The sequence below is a fragment of the Arvicola amphibius genome, chromosome 10 (genome assembly GCF_903992535.2).
Source record: "Arvicola amphibius chromosome 10, mArvAmp1.2, whole genome shotgun sequence".
NCBI lineage: Eukaryota > Metazoa > Chordata > Mammalia > Rodentia > Cricetidae > Arvicola > Arvicola amphibius.
In genome coordinates, this window is record NC_052056.1 from 122,723,683 (window position 1) to 122,745,039 (window position 21,357).

At 53.4% G+C, this 21,357-nt stretch overlaps 1 protein-coding gene across 1 annotated transcript in view; it reads left to right on the forward strand.

The window, feature by feature from the left end:
- The first annotated feature begins 1,275 nt into the window (after positions 1 to 1,275).
- The window catches only part of Myo18b (myosin XVIIIB), a 191,843-nt gene continuing 171,761 nt past the window's right edge, over positions 1,276 to 21,357 (forward strand). Inside the window, exons 1-11 of the mRNA XM_038344547.1 lie at positions 1,276 to 1,314; positions 2,407 to 2,565; positions 4,366 to 5,589; positions 5,973 to 6,039; positions 7,341 to 7,453; positions 8,302 to 8,478; positions 11,309 to 11,507; positions 13,066 to 13,208; positions 13,831 to 13,931; positions 14,286 to 14,349; positions 20,218 to 20,362. Of these exons, the coding sequence (XP_038200475.1) occupies positions 1,276 to 1,314; positions 2,407 to 2,565; positions 4,366 to 5,589; positions 5,973 to 6,039; positions 7,341 to 7,453; positions 8,302 to 8,478; positions 11,309 to 11,507; positions 13,066 to 13,208; positions 13,831 to 13,931; positions 14,286 to 14,349; positions 20,218 to 20,362 (2,431 nt within the window). The remainder of the gene's footprint in view (positions 1,315 to 2,406; positions 2,566 to 4,365; positions 5,590 to 5,972; positions 6,040 to 7,340; positions 7,454 to 8,301; positions 8,479 to 11,308; positions 11,508 to 13,065; positions 13,209 to 13,830; positions 13,932 to 14,285; positions 14,350 to 20,217; positions 20,363 to 21,357) is intronic.

Genomic DNA, 21,357 nt, shown 5'->3' on the forward strand with positions numbered 1-21,357 from the left:
TTGGCACTCTATTGGGTATGTAGTTGGTAAAAATAACTTCCCATTTTGTAGCCTGCTGCTTTGTCTGGATGATCGTGTCCTTTGCCATACAGAAGCTTTTCAGTTTCAGGAGGGTCACATTTATTAATTGTTGGTCTTAGCACCTGTGTTAATGGTGTTCTGTTCAGAAAGTCGTCTCCGGTGCCAAAGAGTTCAAGGCTATTCCCCGCTTCCTCTTCCATCAGCTTCAGTGGATCTGGTTTAATGTTGGGGGCTTTGATCCATTTGGAGCTGGATGATTTGTAGAATGAGCAGTATGGCTCTACTGCATCATCCTACAGGAAGCTGTCCCGTCGACAAGCATTTACTGAAGATGCTGTCTTTTTCCCAGTGTATAGGTTTTGATTCTTTATCAAAACCCAGTTATACATAGGTGTGTGGACTTCCATTTGATCCCACAGATCAGTGTCTGTTTCTGGGCCAATATCATGCAGTTTTCATTCCTCGAGTTCTGTAGTAAAATTTGCGGTTGGGGATGGTGAGATGCCTCCAGCAGTTCTTTTATTGTTTTGGGTTGTTTTGACTATCCTGGGTTTTCTGTGTTCCAATATGAAGCTGAAGGTTGATTTTCTCCCCCAATATCTGTGAAAAATTATGCTGGAATTTTGATGCAGATGACCATATTAATGGTTCTGTGAGATAGAGTTCATGTGTAACCCACTTGGGTCAGGATGTGGACTATTCCATGCCTTCCAGAAAGTTCCTTTGTACGACCGGGCAGCTGAAACTCCTCTCATCTCTACTACCCTGAGCGAAGTAGACTCTTCGGGGACTCGATCACCACACTGCTTAGGCAGGCACGCAAGACCGTGTGTGTTTCTCCCTCGATACGAAGCTATGGTGTCGGGTCGTGAGGAAGAGAATTTCACACACTATCCAGTGTGTAGCTGGGGGATTCACTGCGGGGCACATTCTCATGGGAATGGACGTCTGTCATAGTAGAGCATCCTACAATTGGTGTGGGCAGGAAGAAATGGTTGACCAGGGTACAAGCCTCTTCCAGATCTCTGTGGTTCAGATGGAACAGTGCTGTCTTTTCCCCGTGTGGTGCTGGCAGTGGTGGGAGCAGAGCCACGCCGATTCTAACCAGTCTCTCTCTTCTCTGCCCTCTGTGTCAGCTGTCAGGCCTCTGTCCACTCATCTCAGGCTCTCCACAAGCCTGTGAAACTCCACTCCGTGTCGGCCTCTGGAGCACAACCTCATCTTGTCACCTGCAGCCAAGCCAGTGGTGTCACCATGGCCATATCGTCACGCCTTGCCCTGTGGGAGCAGAAGGCAAGTGGTGTTCTGGGGGCTGTGGTCACAGGGCCGGGACCTTCCCACCTCAGGCAGAGTGACAGCCCAGTGTCTCCACATGGCAGCCCGAAGAGCATAGGGTGGGGGAGGAGGGAGCAGAGGTGAGCTGTTGGCTGCCAGTCTAATGCTGGAGGGTTTCTGTGAACCCTTCTCTGGTCACCACAGAGACCTGGAAAAGTCTTACCTTGGTCACCTGTTTCTTCCCATTCACACCTATCGTAGGATGCGCTAAGAGCTCCCTTGTCTCTGTTCCTCCATTCCTGTCCTCATCTCTTTCCCTCCTATCTCTTCTCCTCCTTGCCCCCTCCCTTCCTATCCTTTTCTTCCCTTTGTATAGACGATTTTCCCCAAACCTTTATTTTCTTCCTTCCTTCCTTCCTTCCTTCCTCCCTCCCTCCCTCCCTCCCTCCCTCCCTCTCTCTCTCTCCCTTTCTTTCTTTCTTTCTTTCTTTCTTTCTTTCTTTCTTTCTTTCTTTCTTTCTTTCTTTCTTTCTTCTGTCCATGGTTGGTTAGATCCATAGGCACAAATAGGAAATCCAACTGCATAGGTCATGGCTAAAGGTCTTTCCCGCCTTCTGTGGTCTTAGTACACAGGAAGAATCTGTTATCTTAATCCAAGTCCCCAGGAGGCTTCTTCAAGGCAACTGGAAGGTACCACAGAAGCAAGCTTAGAGCACAGTGCACCCTGGGAGTATTCCTGTGTTAGGTGGGAAAGGCATCTTCTCCTAGAGCTTCTCCAGTGCCCACCTGGGGCCAGAAGCCCTAGGGCAGGGGGCCCAGTGTGTGATTCACCCCCCGACATCCCCATAACTCCTTTGAGAACAGGAAGGAGCCCTGTGGTTTTGATGGTTTGAGCTCCTCTCAGGAGGAGACTCTCTCCTGTGCAGACGCTGCTATCCCTGGTCCATCCATTCTCTCTCTCTCATGCTGTCTCAGCCTCCTGGCATCCCTCAGAGCTCTTCCACTTTCCTCTCGTGTTGTCCCCTGGGCAACCCCCAGGCAGTGTCCCAGGCTGTTGTCTAGAGGGGGCCCTAACCCTGCAGGCTCACTCCCAACTCTGTCCACACACAGATTCGAGAGGAGGACAAGAGCCCCCCTCCATCCTCCCCACCTCCCTTGTTCTCCGTCATCCCTGGGGGCTTCATCAAGCAGCTGGTTCGAGAGACAGAGAAAGAGTCCAAAGAGGCCAGGCGGAGGAAAGAGGCAGCGTTCACCTCCCCAGAAGCAGAGGTAAGTGGTGGTGGTGTTGGGGGGAAGCACGGGGCACCTCCGTCCTGCCCTGAGTCAGCCATTCCATCTTTGCTCCCACCGTCCTACTGCTTCTTGTACTTGCTTTGTTGAGCTCCTATGTAAACTAAAATACCCATCTCCGATTGCCCACCCCTGGAGGGCCTCACATTGCTCTACTCCCCAACTCCCCCATGCATGTTTTTCTTGAGACCACACTGTGCTCTTGATCACAGGTCTTATTGGGAATTCGTTAACAGCGGCAGCTGCCCGCTCACTCAGCTCTGTATCAGCTCTCACGCCTTGAACTTGCTTCTGTTCCAGACGGGTCTGGAGTTTCTACTGCCTCCTGGGTAGCTATGGTTATAGGCCTGGCTCAGTTCCCCCATTAAAGCATTAAAGCAGAAAAGATGCTGACACAGCACTTACTGGGCTAGCCTGAAGCTGAGCATCAGCAATCCTTTTGGGTCAGGTGCATGTGCTGGGGGGCCCCGCCCCAGGTGCTGGGGGGCCCCGCCCCAGTACCCTCCAGCTGCAGGTCTCCCAGCCCCTCCCAAGTCTCCTGAAACATCCATCACCCAGTAACAAAAGGGTTAATCTCAGCCAGGTTGGAGAGCCTGGCTGCTTACTCGATATGGTACCTTTCTGATTGGTGGCAGGTCCACTGCAGAACTTCTGCTGTTCTGAATGGCACCAACCAAAGCTAGCCCACGGAAGGGGCCAGTGTCGCTTCCCTAGCCCACGGAAGGGGCCAGTGTCTCTTCCCTAACCCACGGAAGGGGCCAGTGTCGCTGGGCAGAATTCCAAGGCTGGACACTGGGAAGGCAGGCTTGGAGTACAGTGCATCCTGGGAGTATCTCTGAGTTAGGCAGACAGGGCTCCAGCGCCTGGTGCCTCTATTGCGCCCTCTTGTGGCGAAGAGGGTTATGGCAGTGCTGGGCTGGAAGGCTCAGGGACGACGAAACTAGGCATTCGCTGGAGCCCAGAGGGCCATGCCCTTCCTGGACTCCTCCTCAGTTCATCTATTGTCACATGTGCTTGCACCGGTCTAGTGATAGAGGCTTATCTGCGACAACGAGCTGCTCACAACCGACTCACAGAAGCTGTGGGGACAGTGGTCCACTCTCACAGAAGAGGGTCACAGGATAGCTGGGTCCTGGGCCTGCCCCTGCCTGACTTAAAGCACAAGCAGAGGCCGCGGCAAGTCTTGTGGATAGGGATCCAGTTGTGACAAATGTCCCTGCCTGTCACCAAACAATGCTCACTTAGTGCTTGTGGCCCTGTTTAAAACTTAGTGCCCTAGAGGGCATGGGAGTCATACCCATTTATCAGAGGTGGAGACTGGGGCCCTGAGAGGCCAAGATACTTTCCCCAAGGTCACAAGACCAGGCAGAGGCAGAGGCAGAGGCAGAGGCAGAGGAGGCAGAGGCAGAGGCAGAGGCAGAGGCAGAGGAGGCAGAGGAGGCAGAGGCAGAGGCAGAGGCAGAGGCAGAGGCAGAGGCAGAGGCAGAGGCAGAGGCAGAGGCAGAGGCAGAGGCAGAGGCAGAGGCAGAGAGGCAGAGGCAGAGGCAGAGGCAGAGGCAGAGGCAGAGGCAGAGGCAGAGGCAGAGGCAGAGGCAGAGGCAGAGGCAGGCCATGCGAAGTCTGTGCTCTAGAGCTGCCTGGGCAAGGGGAGCAGGACATGTGAGTGAGGTACAGGATACAGAATAGAAATGGAGAAAGGAGAAAGGGTTCACCTGCTGGGTGTCACCATCAGCATGAGCAGGCATGAGGTGGCTAAATACTTTGTGGTCTCTTTCCTAGACCCCAGAAGTTCCCACTAACCAAGCCAACAAGACCAACAATGTCCCCAAGTCTGGAAGCCAGCAGACTTCCCAGGACAGCTCATCAGCCACTCAGAAGAATGCAGACATTCCAGGCAAGGAGCCCCCAGGGGCTGATGATAAGAGCTCCACCCTTGTGACCAGCACCAGTGGAGAGAGGCTGCAGGAATCGAGTCCCGCAGGAACACCAGCCAAAAGGACACTGCCCCTCAAGAGGGGCGTGAGGAGGGGTGATGTGTTGCTGATGGTGGCCAAGCTGGATCCAGAGTTGGCCAAGCCAGAGCAGAAGACCCAACCTCGTGACACCCCCAAGGACAAGACCCCAGCCCCAACCACAGATCCTGGTGGGACAAAGAAAGGGGCAACTGCAGGGGCTCCCCGCGGCCCCCAGGCACCTGTGCCTGAGAAGAACAGGACTGGGAGTGATGGAGCCACAGGCCAGAGCACAAAAGATGAGAAGTGTCAGGGCTTAGAGGGGAAGGGGAGCCGGGACCCCCAGACCAAAGGGCAAAAAGAATGTGAGTCCCAGAACACAGAGGGGCAGGGGACCAGGTCTCCAGTCCAGGAGGTAGGAAAAAAGGGACAAGTGGGAACAGCAGAGAAAATAAGAGGTGATCCCCCAAAGAAGATGGTAAAAGGAGATGGGTCGAAGGTCGCTGGAGCCGAAGTGAGACCTTTGGAGCCCCCAGTCCCCATAAGGAAGTGGGGAGGTTCCCTGGGCCGAAGGAGCAAATGGGACAGTCCTCAGAGCAAGAACAGAGAAAGTGAATCTCAACGTAGGGGTGAGAAGGTGGGAAAAGCAGAATCCGGGGGCCAGCAGGAGGAGGCTTCAGGGAGCATGGAAAAGGCTGAGAGACCTCAGAAGAAGCCGGTGACACCAGAAAAATGCCAGGAGCAGCCTGAGGTGGCAGTGGAGACTCAGAGTCCCCAGGAAAGCTCCAAGGCCCCAGGTGGGACACCTCCAGAAGGGACCTCAGCAGAGGCTGCAAAGAGGGAGGACCAACCAGAAAGCAGGGTGCAGATGGCCAAGGAACCTTGTGTGCACGCAGAGGAAGAAGTGGACATTGTGGAGTCTCAGGCAGAAGGGCACGTAGAATCCATTCCCAAGGCCCACTTGGAAAGGCCTCCTATGCAGAAGCCTGTGGAGGAGAAGCAGGTCCTGCAGGACCCAGGCAGCGGGGAACAGAGTGGAGACTCTGACCAGGTGATGGGCTATGGGCTGTGGAGCTTGAGGGATGGGAAGGACATGCCTTAGGGGAGGCACAGGGGGCAGAGGGCTGGCCTGAGCCCAGCACGTCAGGGGACCAGCAGAGCTCTTCCCTGAAAAGTGAGGCTCATGGGCTCCAAGTGGCCCCTGCCCAGGCTGAACTTCTCCCCTGCCCACTCCCCTATGCTACTTAGTGCTTGTCATGTCCCATGTCACCCACAATTCTCTGCAGTGACATGTAGTTTCTCAGGCCCTGCGCCCGAGGTTCCCTTAGAAGGTTGTGACTTCTGGCGGCTGTGGGAAGCTGCAGGTATGGAGTCTCCACACAAACCCTGGGCTGGAGATGTTTGATGATTCAGTGCTGCTCTTTCTGCTCCCAGGCCTCAGGGGACAGCTGGTACGAGGCGCAGAAAGTCTGGCTGGTGCAGAAGGAGGGATTCACACTTGGTGAGTGGGTTCAGCTGGGGGGTGCAGAAGGAGGGATTCACACTTGGTGAGTGCGTTCAGCTGGGGGGTGCAGAAGGAGGGATTCACACTTGGTGAGTGGGTTCAGCTGGGGGGTGCAGGAGGAGGGATTCACACTTGGTGAGTGGGTTCAGCTGGGGGTGCAGAAGGAGGGATTCACACTTGGTGAGTGGGTTCCACTGGGGGTGCAGAAGGAGGGATTCACACTTGGTGAGTGGGTTCAGCTGGGGGTGCAGAAGGAGGGATTCACACTTGGTGAGTGGGTTCAGCTGGGAGTCCCTGTTCTCCTGTCTCTCCCACCACCAGTTCACAGCCAGTTAGATTCACTCTCGCGGCAAGGAGGGAGAGGAGGAACCCAGATGAGAGTGGGATGCTCAGAGGCATCTAAGCCTTGGGGATGAAGAAGTAGCACACAGCATGAACTCCAGAGTATGACCAGGACCGCAGTCCAGAGCCAGCGGGTAGAGAGATGTCCTCTCCCGAGCCCATGCTTGCTGACTAGTTGAGGCTGTAGACTACATTCTAAGTCACTTTTGTTCCAGAGAAGAGGGATCCATCTGTACTGCCTGCCATGGAGCTGGAGGGCTACTGTTCTGTCCTGACCTAGGTGTGGGGCGATCAGTGGGCCCCACCCTCTGAAGGGTCTGCTCAGTGCTGGGCCCTGTAAGTCAGACTCAGCCTTTGTCCCTAAAGGGCTTAGGGCAGTGGTTCTCATCCTTCCTAACGCTGTGACCCTTTAGGACAGTTTTTTTTTTTTTTGGTTTTTTGAGACAGGGTTTCCCTGTAGTTTCTAGAGCCTGTCCTGGAACTAGCTCTTGTAGACCAGGCTGGCCTCGAACTCAGAGATCCTCCTGCCTCTGCCTCCCGAGTGCTGGGATTAAAGGCGTGCGCCACCACCGCCCGGCTTTAGGACAATTCTTTAGGACAGTTCTTCATGCGATGACCCCAGCCATAAAAACTATTTTCATTGCTACTCATAACTATAACTTTACAACTGTTATGAACTGTAATATAAATATCTGTGTTTTCTGATGGTCTTAGGTGACCCCTGTGAAAGGGTCACTTGACCCTCCCAAAGAGGTCACAACCCACATGAGAACTGCTGGATCGGGGGGGGGGGGGGTCACAGTTGAGGCCCTTTATGCGAACAGGGACAATTGAATTTCTCAACCTGTCCTAAGTTCTGTCTCCAGCTCCTTGACCTGACTCAGAAACCCTCCCTTTCCCTCCTTTCCCCTCCCTCCCCCCTCCTCTTTCCCTCCTGTCTCTGGCCACCCACACAGCCACAGTGCTCAAACCAGACGAGGGGACAGCTGACCTGCCGGCTGGAAGAGTGCGCCTTTGTATTGACTCTGACAAGACTGTCACAGAGGTGGACGAGGAACAGGTTCACCGAGTGAGTTGCCCTTCCTTCCCACGACGTTCTGTACCCTCCGTCCCCGCCCTGCCAGAGGTTTCCCTGACCCTGCCTACAGATGTCTAGAGCGGTTGTGGGAAGACCCCTATGGCAGTCATTGCTCTGCCGGTGGGATCTTATCATGGGACTGCTCACTCTAGCCTCTCTGTGAAGACAGGCTGCTCAGTCTGTTGCTGTAGTTCTGACTGACCCGAGCAACAGAATACTCAGCATTTTGTGAAAATCATTTTATGGACATATTTCCCTTTTCACCCTGGATGCCAGGGAACTCAGTTGAATGGGAAACTTGTTGTGTAGCATAGGTTCCAATGTGCTTTGGGCATCGACCTTTCTCTTTAGGGGGTTGTGTGTTTCTTCATGGGAGCCTTGGTGAAGGAGAGAGCTGGCCACACTGACTTTCACCCCTGGGTGTCACAGGTCATGTCTAGAATGTCTTTCTAAGACCTAGACAAGGAGACAACAGCAAGGGACATGTGCCCACCTGAAGCCCCTGCCTGATGAGCTCTGGGTTTTACTTGGTCTGACACTGACCTCACAGGGCAGTGCATTCAGGAAGGGAGACAAACACAAAGAAAACAGGCAGGGCAAGGAGAGGGGTTATCACTTCTCATCCGTGTGCTGGCCTTTGTCACATGGCTTTAAAATGACAAGACCAAGCAGTGTGTGGGCACACGTAGGCATGCAAGTGTGTGTATGCAGGCATCCAGGTGTGTGTATGCAGGCATCCAGGTGTGTGTATGCAGGCACATACATGTCTGTGCATGCATGGTGGTGTGGATGGGGTAGGGGTCGAGGAAGCCAGGAGAGATCATATGTGATGTCTGCAGGCCAACCCGTCTGAGCTGGACCAGGCCGAGGATCTGGCTTCTCTGGTCAGCGTCAACGAGTCAAGCGTTCTGAACACTCTTCTACAACGTTACCGGGCTCAGCTGCCACACACCCGTTCAGGCCCTGATCTGATAGCCATGCAGCCCCAGACGACCACAGTGCCCTCTGCAGGGAAGGTGAGGTGGGACCATGGTGGGGGGCAGGGACAGGTGGATGACTCTTCTCCTGGACACTAGAGGGGAGGACAGAGTCCAGCACCCAGGGAAACCCTCAACTCGGCTCGGGATGAGAATCTGGGACTTGGCAGGTACTGAGGACCGTGTGACCCCCTGCTCCCTAGAGGGCAAAGGGTGAGCTCTGGTCCAAAGTCCAGGTGGCTGTAAACACTAGCTGTGACACCCACCTGGGAAGCCATTTCACTGAGGCAAAGGCCAGGCTGCAGCTCCTCTTAGCTCTAACATATGCTAGACTCAGAAGTGCCCCACACCCACATCTGTGTGAGACAGTAACCCCATTTACCCCGCTATTATTGTCCATTAAGTGGAGGAAAAGGCATTTTTGGTCAGGATTAGGGATGAAAGCAAAGGCTTATGGTGCCACCTGGTGGACAGGCCTGGACCACACCTGTGCCCTCTGAGCCGTTCCCAGGCAGCTGCTTGCTGGTGGGTGTTGGGTTCTCAGGAGCGCCAACTCTGCTGCCCTGTTGGCTCCTAGCAAGGGAAACAGTCACAGATGTAAAATCCACGGTGGCCAGAGTGGACTGGACACATGTGGATCAGGGTGGGACTGGAAGAAGCCAAGGTGCAGGCGTCACAGGTCCTGGGTGTAACTGTACAGTGACAGAATCACAGGAGCCGACTGAGGATGCACAAGACCCTGGACTGCAGACAGATGGAGATGGGCCCTGGGAAGATGCTCCCTAACCTTGACTCTCGACTGTCACTCGGGGCTGTAAAGTCACACTATAATCATTGGAGTCCCATGGCACAAAGCCCACCCAACATCTCTCGCCTCAGACTGGAGGTCATAAATTGGGCAAAAGCATCTAAAAACGGGCACGGCGAGAGCTGTGAGTGCCACTGCCCTGGCCTCCCTGTGGAGGGTATTAGGCTCTTTCCCTCCCCAGTCCTCCCACCTCTCAATCTCATAGGAAGCTGTCTTGGCTCAGTCAACCTCTGGTTCCCCACACAGCCACCAACTAGGGGATAGGCCTGCAGTGTGGCCTGGGACTAGGGACAGTTTGAGTCTGGACTGGGTGGCTTCAGGACACAGCGAGAGGCTCCTTTGGCGTTGGAACACGTTGAAGTGTCTTTGGATGTGAGCTCACATGTGAATGTGGGGTACAGCTGGGGGGGGGTCATCTGTGGAGGGGGCTGCTGTGCACTCTGCAGGAGGCCAGAGGTGTCACATATAGGTCTGTGTGTGCCCATGGGTGTACAATGCCCCATCTGTTCTCCATACAGGGTGGGGGTAGGGGGGACTTATGAACTGGAGTTCCCAGGCTCTGAGGCTACGTCGAGGAGGGCATGCCTTGTCCCATGGCTCCTGATTAAGAACCTGCTGGCTGCTGGTGACCAGTGGTTTAGAATAAAAGACTCGAAGCAGGGTGAGGGTCGCTCCAGCTCTGGGGCCTCACACAGCCCCAGCTAGCAGTCTGAGACATGCGGAAGGCTTTGGGGTGTGTGCCCGGGTTTCTCCAAGTCTCAGGGAGGGGTCAAGGAGTGGTCACTGTGGGGTCTGGGGGCCTTGGAATTCCATCCTTCTTGGGCTCCTGTGTGCTTGGGCCTCCTCAGCTTCTCCTGTCTCCAAGGGTGATTCTATGTAGATGCTGTCAGGGTCACATGACAAAATCAAGTTGCTTCACCAGCCTCTTTTTCCTTGACCCTGGGCAGCATGGAGGAGGCTGCTCATCCCCTTCCGGGTTCCAGGACACTCTCATGTTTTCTCTGGTCCTTAGCCTCCAGGCTATTCTGGGGCTTTGGAGTAAGTTTACACACCAGAGTGCAGTGTGTGTGTGTGTGTGTGTGTGTGTGTGTGTGTGTGTGTGTGTGTCTTGTCTGTCTGTCTCATTATGGTTAGGAGTACTGGGGATGGAACCTAGGGTCTCTCACATATGACACAGTGCTGTGCTGTTGAGTCACACCCAAGTCCTCTGTTTCAAAATTCTGAGATAGTCTCGTTGGCTTATCCAGGCTGACTATGAACTTCTCTATAGCCCAGGCAGGCCCTGAACTTGCGATCCCTCTGACTTAGCCTCTTGAGTAGCTGTAATCACAGGCTTGCACCTTTATATCCAGCTATTTGTCTGATGACACCCAACTTGTACCCAGTTCAATCCAGCTTTCTCTGGAACACTTTTCTTTTTCTGGAACACAACCCTCCACAGGATAGCGCATCATCCGGAGAGGGCTCTGGGCTCTCTGATCAGCCCCACCCATCATGTTCCCAGACCCCTCTATCTGCTTTCTAGCCCTGTAGCCTTGCCTTTTTCTGCATCCAAAGGAGCTGGCCCCCAAGACACTCCCTGCTGCTTGCTCCTTCTGTCTGCAGTCAAGCTTGTCTCTATGGTGACTCATGCATGCTGTACCTGTTTTCCCGAGTTTGAGGTGTTTTCTGTGACTTGGGACACGCTGTACCAACCCCAAGATTGCTGGAGGGCTGGGATGCTGTTGTGTTCAATGTGACCTGTGACGTAATGGTCTCTGAGAACACGTCTTCCTTTCTTTTGGACATGTACCTGGAGCAGCGGTGTGGGCTGTGTGAGTTTCTGTGGAGAAAGCTCCCGCCTGTGCTCTGCAGTGACAGCATCACACAGCACCCACCCACATGGTCTGTGGTCCACGTCTTCCTTGGAACCCAGCAGTGATGACCGGACTAGCAAACGCAACAACCCCCTTCTGGGTGGAGCCTTTAATGAGCTCATGGGTTTCCCAGGACCCTGGTGAGCCAGCGCTGGATGGCACTTGCAGGCTGGCAGGAGGGCTGATGTGTGTCATCTTCTCGCAGGTACCCCGAGGCCGCCAGGATGGTCTGCCAGCCCATGTCACGTCCCTGGCCCAGCGTGCCTATTGGGCACTGCTGAGTCAGAGAAGAGACCAGAGCATCGTGGCGCTGGGCCGGAGCGGGTCTGGGAAGACCACCTGCTGTGAGCAGGTGCTGGAGCACCTGGTGGGCATGGCAGGCAGCGTGGATGGCAGGGTGTCAGGTATGGTGGTTTCCAGGTGACAGGCTGATGGGAATAGGGAGGGAAGAGTTCGGGAAAAGGCTCTTCTTTGCTTCTGTTCAGCTGCCATTCATTTAGCACAGATAGGCGAGGGCCCTGTGTTAGCTGCTGACCCAGGAAGCTGCTGCTACGTTGTACACCTCCGCCAGGATAACAATGCCCCTCTCTTATGACATTGGTGGCCATTGCAGCCATCACATGTGGGACAATTGGAAGCAGAAGTTCAGCTGCCACCTGTTGGGAGCCATCCTGCCAGACAAATTGACAGTACCTCGGGAGTGTGTGTCCGTGAGCGACGCACTAGGCTGTGTGCTTCGTACAGAGGAATCGGGAAGCAAAGGCACAAGTGACCTGGAGGGGTGCAGTGGGCCTTAAAGACCCAACAGTAATGGCAAGGACAGTGGTCACAGCCATCAGTGTGGGCACCTCCAAGGACCCCGCGCCAGGTCTTCCAAACACAAGAACTCTGTGACTTTGAACAGGACTGGGAGGTAGTTATTACTATTTGAATTTTATAAATAAGGGCATTAAGAACCAGAGAGGTTAACTAGCTTCTCCAAGGCCACGGAACAAGCTGGTCAGAGAGCTGAGATTGGTAGCCACCCTGGGTGAGGGCTCTTACTCATAGACATTTCTTACCTCATCATGCCCCAGACATGAAAGATCAATGCCTCAGCTAATCCCTCCCCATCCCCCTCCGCTTAGCCACACGGAGTTAATTTAGAAAGTACACACACGAGCTTGTGTGAGTGTGTGTGCGCACCTGTGTACTCTACAGACAAACAGTAGCATTTTCACTTCCTCCCAGTCCCAGAGTGGTTCTTCTCACCCTGGGACCATTGCCCCCAGGACCACATGGTGCGACACCCTGATGGCAGTGGCCGGGTGGCCACCATTGCAGCCTACAGGTGCTTTCCAAGCCCCATGGATTGTTAGGTCAGTCAGTGTTTCAGGACTACGCCAGGGACACAGGGTTACCACCTCCAGCCTCCAGTGATGGGCTACCTGAGGCATAAACAAGAACACCTTGTAGGGCAGAGCCCCCTTGAGCCTCCCTTAGGTGCTCTGCCAGCTGCCCCCTCTGTGGTTGCTCTAGCACTTAGCTTCTGGGCTGGGGATGAGGGTGGGGCTGACCCAGACTCTCTCACAGATTGTTTCCGCTGTGTGTGTGAAGGTGGGAGACAGGACAGGCTGTATCTAGGTGCCTGGTACAGCATTCAGGGCACTGTGGGAACTCAGAATAGCCATGACAGGACATTGTAGATATTCAGAAAACCCATGGGGAGATTCCAGGTGCTTGGCACAGCATGCAGGGCATTGTGGGGACTCAGAATAGCCATGCCAGGGCACTGTGAGTACTCAGAATACCCATGTGGAGATTCCAGGACTCTCAAGCTCTCTGCTGGCCCTCAGGTGTCAATGAGGAGTTAGGAGGACCCCAGGCAGGCACCACACCCTTGTCCCAGAGATTGTCTCTGTCCTACCCACAATTCTGGGACTTGAGACGCACAAGTGACACCTCTCCTCTGTCTCCCAACAGTGGAGAAGCTCCAGGCTGCCTTCACTGTCCTGCGGGCCTTTGGCTCTGTGTCCACTGGCCACAGCCGCAGGGCCACCCGCTTTGCCATGGTGCTGAGCTTGGACTTCAGTGCCACAGGCCGTATCATTGCTGCTCAGGTCCAGGTGAGGCTCGGGGACGGGCAAGGGCTCCTTAAGGTGCGGTGCCTGCACCCTTCTCCAGTCGGGACCCTGGGGTGTGTCTGGATGTGTGCAGCTCCTCAGGAACAAGGCTTCCACGAGGCTCAGCACCCCGGGAATGTTGAAAGCAGCTAGCACGGTGTGGCTCTGCTGGGGAAGGGGTACAATGCAGTTCAAACAGAATCCGGGTGCTAGTTGGCAGGCATGTTGAAATGTAACAGATCCACACAGAAGCCTGTCGCTGTGTGCCGGACATGCGGCCTGTCCCCCTCTCCGACATTCCAAGCTGAACAGAAAATAAAATTGAGCATTAGAGGGGATGGCCACACAGCACACAGGCCAGCTCTCCCTGAGCACCCACGAAGGACTTTGCTCTGCCGGCACCATTGGGTGCAGGGTGGCAGGCTTCGGTAAGGACGGCTCTCTTGCCTTTCATGGAAGCTGGAGGACTCTGTAGCTTGTCTGATTGCCTGTGGGGTTCTGAACCTGGGGTGAGATCATCCCTGTGATGAGGCCTCAGGGAGTTTGGAGGTGGGGCACTCGGGTGGGGCCTTTGGGGACCAAGTCTTGGGGACCTGGCCTCACACTGCTCTTCTTGCCCTCACAGACAATGCTCCTGGAGAGCAGGCATGTGGCCTGGCAGCCACAAGGGGAAGGCAACTTTGAAGTTTTCTCTCAGCTGCTAGCTGGGTTGGATGTGGATCTCAGGTGAGCGCATGTGTCAGCTGAGGCAGCGGGATGAAGAGGGCCCAGTGTGAAGCTCCAGCTAGAGCTGAGAGGCTGGATTACGGGGTGCCTGGGACCCCAGTTGCCTGGGCTCTGTATAGGGCTGAGGGATGTTGCTCACATTTTATCAGATCGAAATCCCAGTCCCCTTCTCAGGAGCACCGTGTGAGGTCGGAGCAGGGGGTAATTATGGAGGGAGGCCCTGGTACAAACAATGATGAAGGATGGGTACAGCCTGATGTGTCCCGGATCAGCTGGGGTGTGACCCTGCAGGGGACGCCTCCTGCTCTGTGCCTCTGGCATGGGCAGACCCTCACTTCCTGTCCTCTCTTCCAGGACGGAGCTGAACCTGCACCAGATGGCAGAGAGCAATGCCTTTGGCATGGGCGTGTGGCCCCAGGTAAGTGATCGACCTCCCGGGTGCATACCAGTCCCAGGGCCAGGCTGGGAGGTGACGGAGGGTCCTTTTGCTCTGGCTCTGCAGCTGGCAATGGCGGTCATGTGGGAGATGCAGGGGCTGCCTTCATAGAGTCTGGGCTGGTGAGGAAGTGAGACTTGTCTCTGAACAGAGAGGGGCGTGTCGGGCGAGGCCCGAAGCAAGTGGGTCCCTCCAACTCTGGTTTTAACTGTATCCAAACATCGGTGTCATCTTGCATCAAACCTTCCTCTCCAGTGCTTTCTGAATCTCCTCTGCCCTCATTCAGCTGTGATGACACCGGGGTTAAAGGTCAGGACTCTGGCACTGTAGTGGGAACTCAGGCAAGGGAATAAATGTGGCCATGAGAGAAGAACAGGAAGGAAGAAGTGAGAGTGTGGGCTTCAGAGGGTGATTGGAAGAGGTGCTTGACCTCAGTCAGGGAAGTTTCATGGCCAGGGACATGGGGCCTGGCTGACATTGGGTTCTACAGAATGAGTAGGAGCTCACCAGGTAGAGAGGAGTCAAACCAGATCAAGGTACAAGGGCCAGTCCCTCTCTGAGCACAGATGCAAAAAAAATTCTCAATAATATACTTGCAAATTAAATCCAAGAGCACATTAAAAAGATCGTTCATCATAAGACGTTGGCTGCATTCCAGTGGTGCAGGGATGGTTCAGTGTATGAAAGTCAATAAATACAATACATCGTGGAAATGGAATCAGGGCGCATGTCACAAGCCTTTCAAGAGATGCAGAGAGGGCTGTTGACAAAATCCAGCATTCTTCATGACAAAATTCCTGAGGAGTCTAGGGGTAGAAGTTGTATCATCAACACAAGTGCTATGGAAGAATCCAAAGCTTCCCACGGACGTGAGGAACAAGACAGGAGTCCCCGAAGCTTCCCACGGACATGAGGAACAAGACAGGCGTCCCCGAAGCTTCCCACGGACGTGAGGAACAAAACAGGCGTCCACGCTGCACTCCTACTCAGCAGAAGTGGGGTCTGCGCTAGGACTGAAGGACGAGAAGCCGACAATAAACGGAGAAAGAAGGGGTCACAGTATCATTAGCTGCAGATAACCTGATTCTGTGACCCTCAGGACTCCACCGGGAATCTCAGGGTTGGCAGACACCCTCAGTAGAGTGGCAGAACACAAACAACACATGCAAGGCGGCAGCCCTCCTCTGCCCCAGTGACAGATGTCAGGGAAAGAAATCAAAGAGTCAATCCCATCCACAATGACCACAGCAAACATCTCTCAATAAACCTAACCCAGCAATCCAAAGCCCCAGGCAGCGAGAACCTTAAGACACTGAGGGAAGGAACTGGAGAAGACACTAGAAGATGAAGAGCCGCCCACAGGCACTGCAGGGTCAGTGCTCTACATGGCTGTCCTACCAAGGCCACCTGCAGACTCAACATTCCCACCCAGGTTCCAATGACATCCCTCACGGATGGAAAAAAAACAGCTTTGAAACTCACAGAGCAGCAGAAGGGACCCGGGGCAGCCAAAGCAATTCTGAGAAAAAGCAAGATTGTGGGAGGTGTCACCATGCGCCATTTCTGGTTTAACCCGCAGAGACGGAGCAGTGAGAGCCCCACCGGACAGACATGGACAGATGTGTTGATCAATGGGATAGAACTGAGGACCCGGACATGAGATGGTGTACCCACAACAGCAATTACACACTGGGGAGACACAAGCGTCTTCAGCAAATGGTGCAGAATGAAGCTCTCTCCTCACCCTGCGAAAATCAACTTTAGATGAACCACAGGTCCCAGCCCGAGGTTCCACATTCTGGAGCTGCTAGTGGAGAGCTTCCATCGCCCAGGGAACAATGCCAACTCTGACGAAGGAAACACTGTGGAATTAAAAAAAAAACCTTCTGTACAACAAAGAACACAACAGAAGAAAAAGATGACCCATAGAACACCAGAAGCTGGCAGAGGATTATTTAGAATTTGCGTCTAGGATACATAAAGAACTCCAAAAATAATGAAGCAACAAGAAACCAAAACACCCATCGCCAGTGAACTAATGAAGTGAACAGATTCTCAAATGACAAGACATAACCAGCCCCAGTCAGATTGGAAACCGTTGGCAAGGATGCGGGCCGAGGGGTCCCTCATGTACTGTAGTGGGAGGGAGTGTGAATGAATCCCGCTGGGAAGCCGGCGGGGAGGCTCCTCAGGAAACTAAGGTCCATGTGACCTGGCGGTACAGCTGGGTGCTGACACAAATGTCCCTGAGTCAACATACCACAGGGATGCTGGCACCCCAACACCCACCACATTACAGCAGTAATTTCTGGAACCAGCTTGGGTGTCCACCAACACAGAGATGGACAAAGAGAATGTGGGGTTTTTAACGGCCTTGTACGCAGCCGTGAAGAGGAAGGGAGGTCTGGCTTCTGAGGAAAATGAATGCGATGGGAGACTCGGGTTAGGTGAATTGAGCCGGTTTTGGAAAGCTGAGCCGTGTGGTCCCTGCAGTTGTGGTTCCTGGGTTTTATACAGACAGATACAATCGCAGATGTGCATATGGTATGGGGTGGGAAAGCGGAAACAGGGGCTGGGGGGCCGGGGAGGAAGGGCCCATGGGTGAAGCAGTATCTCTGTTGTGGCTATGGCCCTGCGGGTGGATGGCAGCCTCTGCCTGTGGGTCACTGTCCATGCCCGCATCTCCAGAGGTCAGTGTGACCAGGGGAAAAGCCAGAGAGGAGCAAGTCGGTGCTTCTAATTGGTCAGCATTCTGAGCTGTGCTTCTATTTTATTATCAGTTGTTGTCAGCCTCAGTTTCCCCCCTGGTGCGAGTGGGCTGTGTTGTCTGCAGCTCTGAGGGTCTCAAGTGTGACCCTGTGGGTGAGGCAGCCAGAGAAGGGAAGTGGCTCTTGTGATTTCTAGCCTAAGCAAGCTGCTGAACACATGGACACAGTATACACACCACACATGCTATAGACATGCACATACATACACACACCCCAGACAGACACATACCACAGACATTCACATACACATAACCACAGACACACCAACACACCACATACATGCCACATGTGCTATGGACATGCACATACACTCATACCACAGGCACACACACATGACACACACACCACATACATACCACACATGCTATAGACATGTACACATACATGCCACACATGATACAGACATGCACACATACACACATCATAAACATGCCACGCATACTATAGACATGCACATATGGGTGTATATACACATACCAGGCTCTAGCCCAGGCTGCTCGCTAAGCCTTCCTGTAACCACTGTGCTCTGATTGAGCGTCACATATAGATGACACTGCATGCTTGTTGTGGTGTGAATGAACCTGGAATGTTGGAGACTTAACCCCTAAAGTCTTCGGTGTCTGGAATGGGGACTTTGGGAGGTGTTCAGGAATCAATAATGCCCTTTGGGTGGGCTCCCATGATGGTGTTGGTGACTTTATATGCTTTAAAGCAAGATGACCTGAGCCAGCCAGCTGTCTCTGTCCCACTATGTGCCAGCTCTGCCAGCTCAGGGTGCAGCCAAGACCCCTCCACATGCAGTGCTGTGCTCAGGATTTCCCAGACAGCCATTCCATAGGAAGGCATGCATTCTTGTTAGTTAGCCTGTCTTAGACATTTTAAAATTGCTGCAAATGAAGAGCAACCCTTTGGATCCAACTTCTTTGATTCAGCATTGGGTTTGGAAGCCACACACACACACGTGCACACACACACGTGCACACATACACACACACACACACATGCATGCACGCACACATGCACGCGCGCACACACACACACACACACACACTCGTAAATATGCTTGGCTTGTCCTTTTTCCTTGCCGTGTAGTACTCCTGCCCTGGGCTTGGGATTCACCACTTTCTGCTCAGCTTAATCCTTAGTACCCATCTAGCTCAGGGTGACATATCCACTCATCTGACTTATTCCTAGTTTCACGGTTTTTACTCAAGAGCAGATCCGTCAGGGCGCTGTGCAGTTGCTTAAAGAACAATGGGCTCTCTGCCATCGTCCCGAGCCTCGTCACATTTGACAGGAAGACACCTCCTTGATATCTCATGTTCTCTGTTTCCAAAGCGACCCGGGCTGTGAGGACAGAGGAGTGAAGCTTTCTGGGAGTCTCCCCTCCCTCTCACGACAGCAAAGTGCTGGGTGACAGGTTCTACCTATTATTCAAAATCAGGTGCTCCTTGCTGACATCAGGAGCCAGAGCAATCCCACATCCTGTCCTCTGCGTGTCCTTTCCCTGCTACTTTGAAATCTCATGAATAACCAGGCTCTTGTTGTGGGAATCCTCCCTTCCCTGTGTGCTGTGGAGGAGCAGCTGCGGTTGCTAGGCTGAGTCCCTGGTTGCTAGGGACTTTGTGGTTCTGTGGTGGCCCAGAAATACGACAGAGCGCTGGGACATGCTTCTGCTGTTAATTGAAACACTTCCAAGGCGAATCTCTCAATGTCACCACCCGCTTTGATGTCGCTCCAATTGACCAAGGATCCTTGCGTGTCTCTCAGTTAACTGCTGTGGCTGGAGCAGAGAAGAAGCGGCCTGGGCAGGACTCAGGAAGCCTCTGGTCTATGTCTGCAGTTAATTGGCTGTGTGACCTTTGGCATCTGTCGTGCCCTCTCTGGGCATGGGACTCTACAAAATTCAAGGACTTGTCAGCTCTAACAGACTGCCCTGCCTCGTATCCCCCAAATTCTTTACTTGGATCAGGTGTAAATTGGCACCTCATTACGTGTTGTGGCGGGTTTCTGACAAAAGGATTTCTGTTTCTGCCTCACTTTCTCTTTGCCTTCCAGGCTTCTGAACTGTGTGTCCTTGGCCAGATGGCTCACGCACAGGACTACTTTTAGATTAATTTTTATATTCAGTCAAATATAATTAGAACTATAAATCTGACAAAAAGAGAGAAAAAAAGACACTTGAAGATCAATAACCCATAAACATCTCACTGGGCCAGTCTTTGCTGCTTCAGTTTCTCTGCCAACCTCTCTTCCTCCCACAGAGGGTGGAAAGCAAACGCTACTTCAGCTTCTGAGGTATATCTTGGGGTTTGGTGGCAAAGGTGGTGTTCTGAAAGGAATCTGGGTCCACTTGGCTTGCCACGGGCTCTTGATTGATTAGTGATGTCTGCTGTGGGTCCAGGAATGGAAGTGGGGTCAGGTCTCAGTACTTAATCTGCTCAGCTAGAAACTTAGCGCCTTAGAATTGTGTCTGTGGCCTTCATGACTGACCATGACTGCCTCAGGCCTTGTCTGCCTTCCATTTTTGCCCTACTCACGTCTGGGTCCTCATTTGGCCACCCTTCTGCTGTCACTGTCACCCTCATGGGTGGGGCCCTCTATTCCATCCATTCGGTCCATTCCCCACATCTACCTTTCAAGTTCCCACCCGTTTCGGCTTGTCCTCTGTGATCTCCCGTGTGCCTGCTCGGGTCTGGGGTCCACCATGCAGTCCGTTTCCCACGCCCCATTGCTTTTATGTCTGCTCACTTCTGCCTTGGGGGGCTCCGGGCTGGAGCTCGGGCTGGAGCTCGCTCAGGCTCCTTTATCTTGGCATCCAGACCAGAGCTCAGTGCAAATTGGAGCCTCAATAAATCCTTCCAAACAGAATAAAACCTACCCTGCACCCAAAACTGGACACCAATGACATTTACAATCTTCCCAGAAGTCTGAATGTGTCTGCCAAACCCACCCGGCTTAACCGTGGTTAATTTACTGCTGTCATAAACCAACCGCGCGCCCCGCAGACTGACCTCAGCTCTGAGCTGTGACTTCCAGTCCCTCCACCGTGACAGCCTTTTCTTCTCTCCCCTTCCCCTAGCCTGAAGACAAGCAGAAGGCGGGGGCTGCATTTTCCCAGCTCCAGGGCGCCATGGAGCTGCTGGGCATCTCGGAAGATGAGCAGCGAGCCATTTGGCGGGTGCTGGCAGCCATCTACCACCTGGGTGCAGCAGGGGCGTGCAAAGGTACGTCAGTCCCTCCTGCCAGCTGTTGTCTGATGTGGCGCCTGTCTCAGAAAGGTGGCGACAGACTCTACCTGTCACCGCTCTTGTCTCAGAGTTCCCCAGTGAATTTTCCAGCCAGTGGTGTCCATGAGAACCTGCCACACTGATGGAGACCCTGTCATTTCTGCTGTCTGTCACAGCAGTCACCAGGCACATAGGCCACAGAGCACTTGAAATGTAGCCCATAGCTATGGAATTGAATTTAGAATTGTATGTGTGTGTGTATGTGTGCGTGAGTATTGTATGTGTTTGTGTGCATGTATGTGCGTGCATGTGTAATACGTGTGTGGTATGTATCTGGTGTATGTATATGTTTGTGTGCATGTATGTATGTATGTGCATGGGCGTGTTGTGTGAATGGTGTGTGTGGTGTATGTGCATGTGCACGCATATCTGTGTGCATGTCTGTGTGGTCTATGTGTATGTGTATGCATGTATGTGTATGTGTGTGGGTGTATATGTGTGTATGTATGTGTATATGGGTGTGCATGTGTGTACATACATATGTGTATGTGTGTGTATGGGTGTGCGTGTGTGTGTGCATGTGTTTGTGTGTGCATATGTTTGTGTGTGCATATGTATATGTGTGTGTGTGGTATGTGGTATGTGATGTGTATGTGTGTTGTAGGACAGAGGAAGCCTTAGGACTTCTTCCTCAGGTTCTGTCCACCTTGAGCTTTCAGACAGTCTCTCACTGGCCTGGAGCTGCCCAGTCACGGCAGACTGGCTGCTGTGTCCCGAAGATGCCCCTGTTTCTGCATTCTAGCTCTGGGTTAGCGACAGGCCACCATGCTTGACTTGTACACATGAGTGCTGGAATGGACTCACGCTTATGCAGCAGGGACTTTGCACACCGTATCACCCCTCTAGCCTGGTTGTATGTAATTTTAATGACGAATTCGCCATGGCTTCTGCTGCCCAGAGCAGCCTTAGGCTCTGAGTTGAGGTTGCCCATG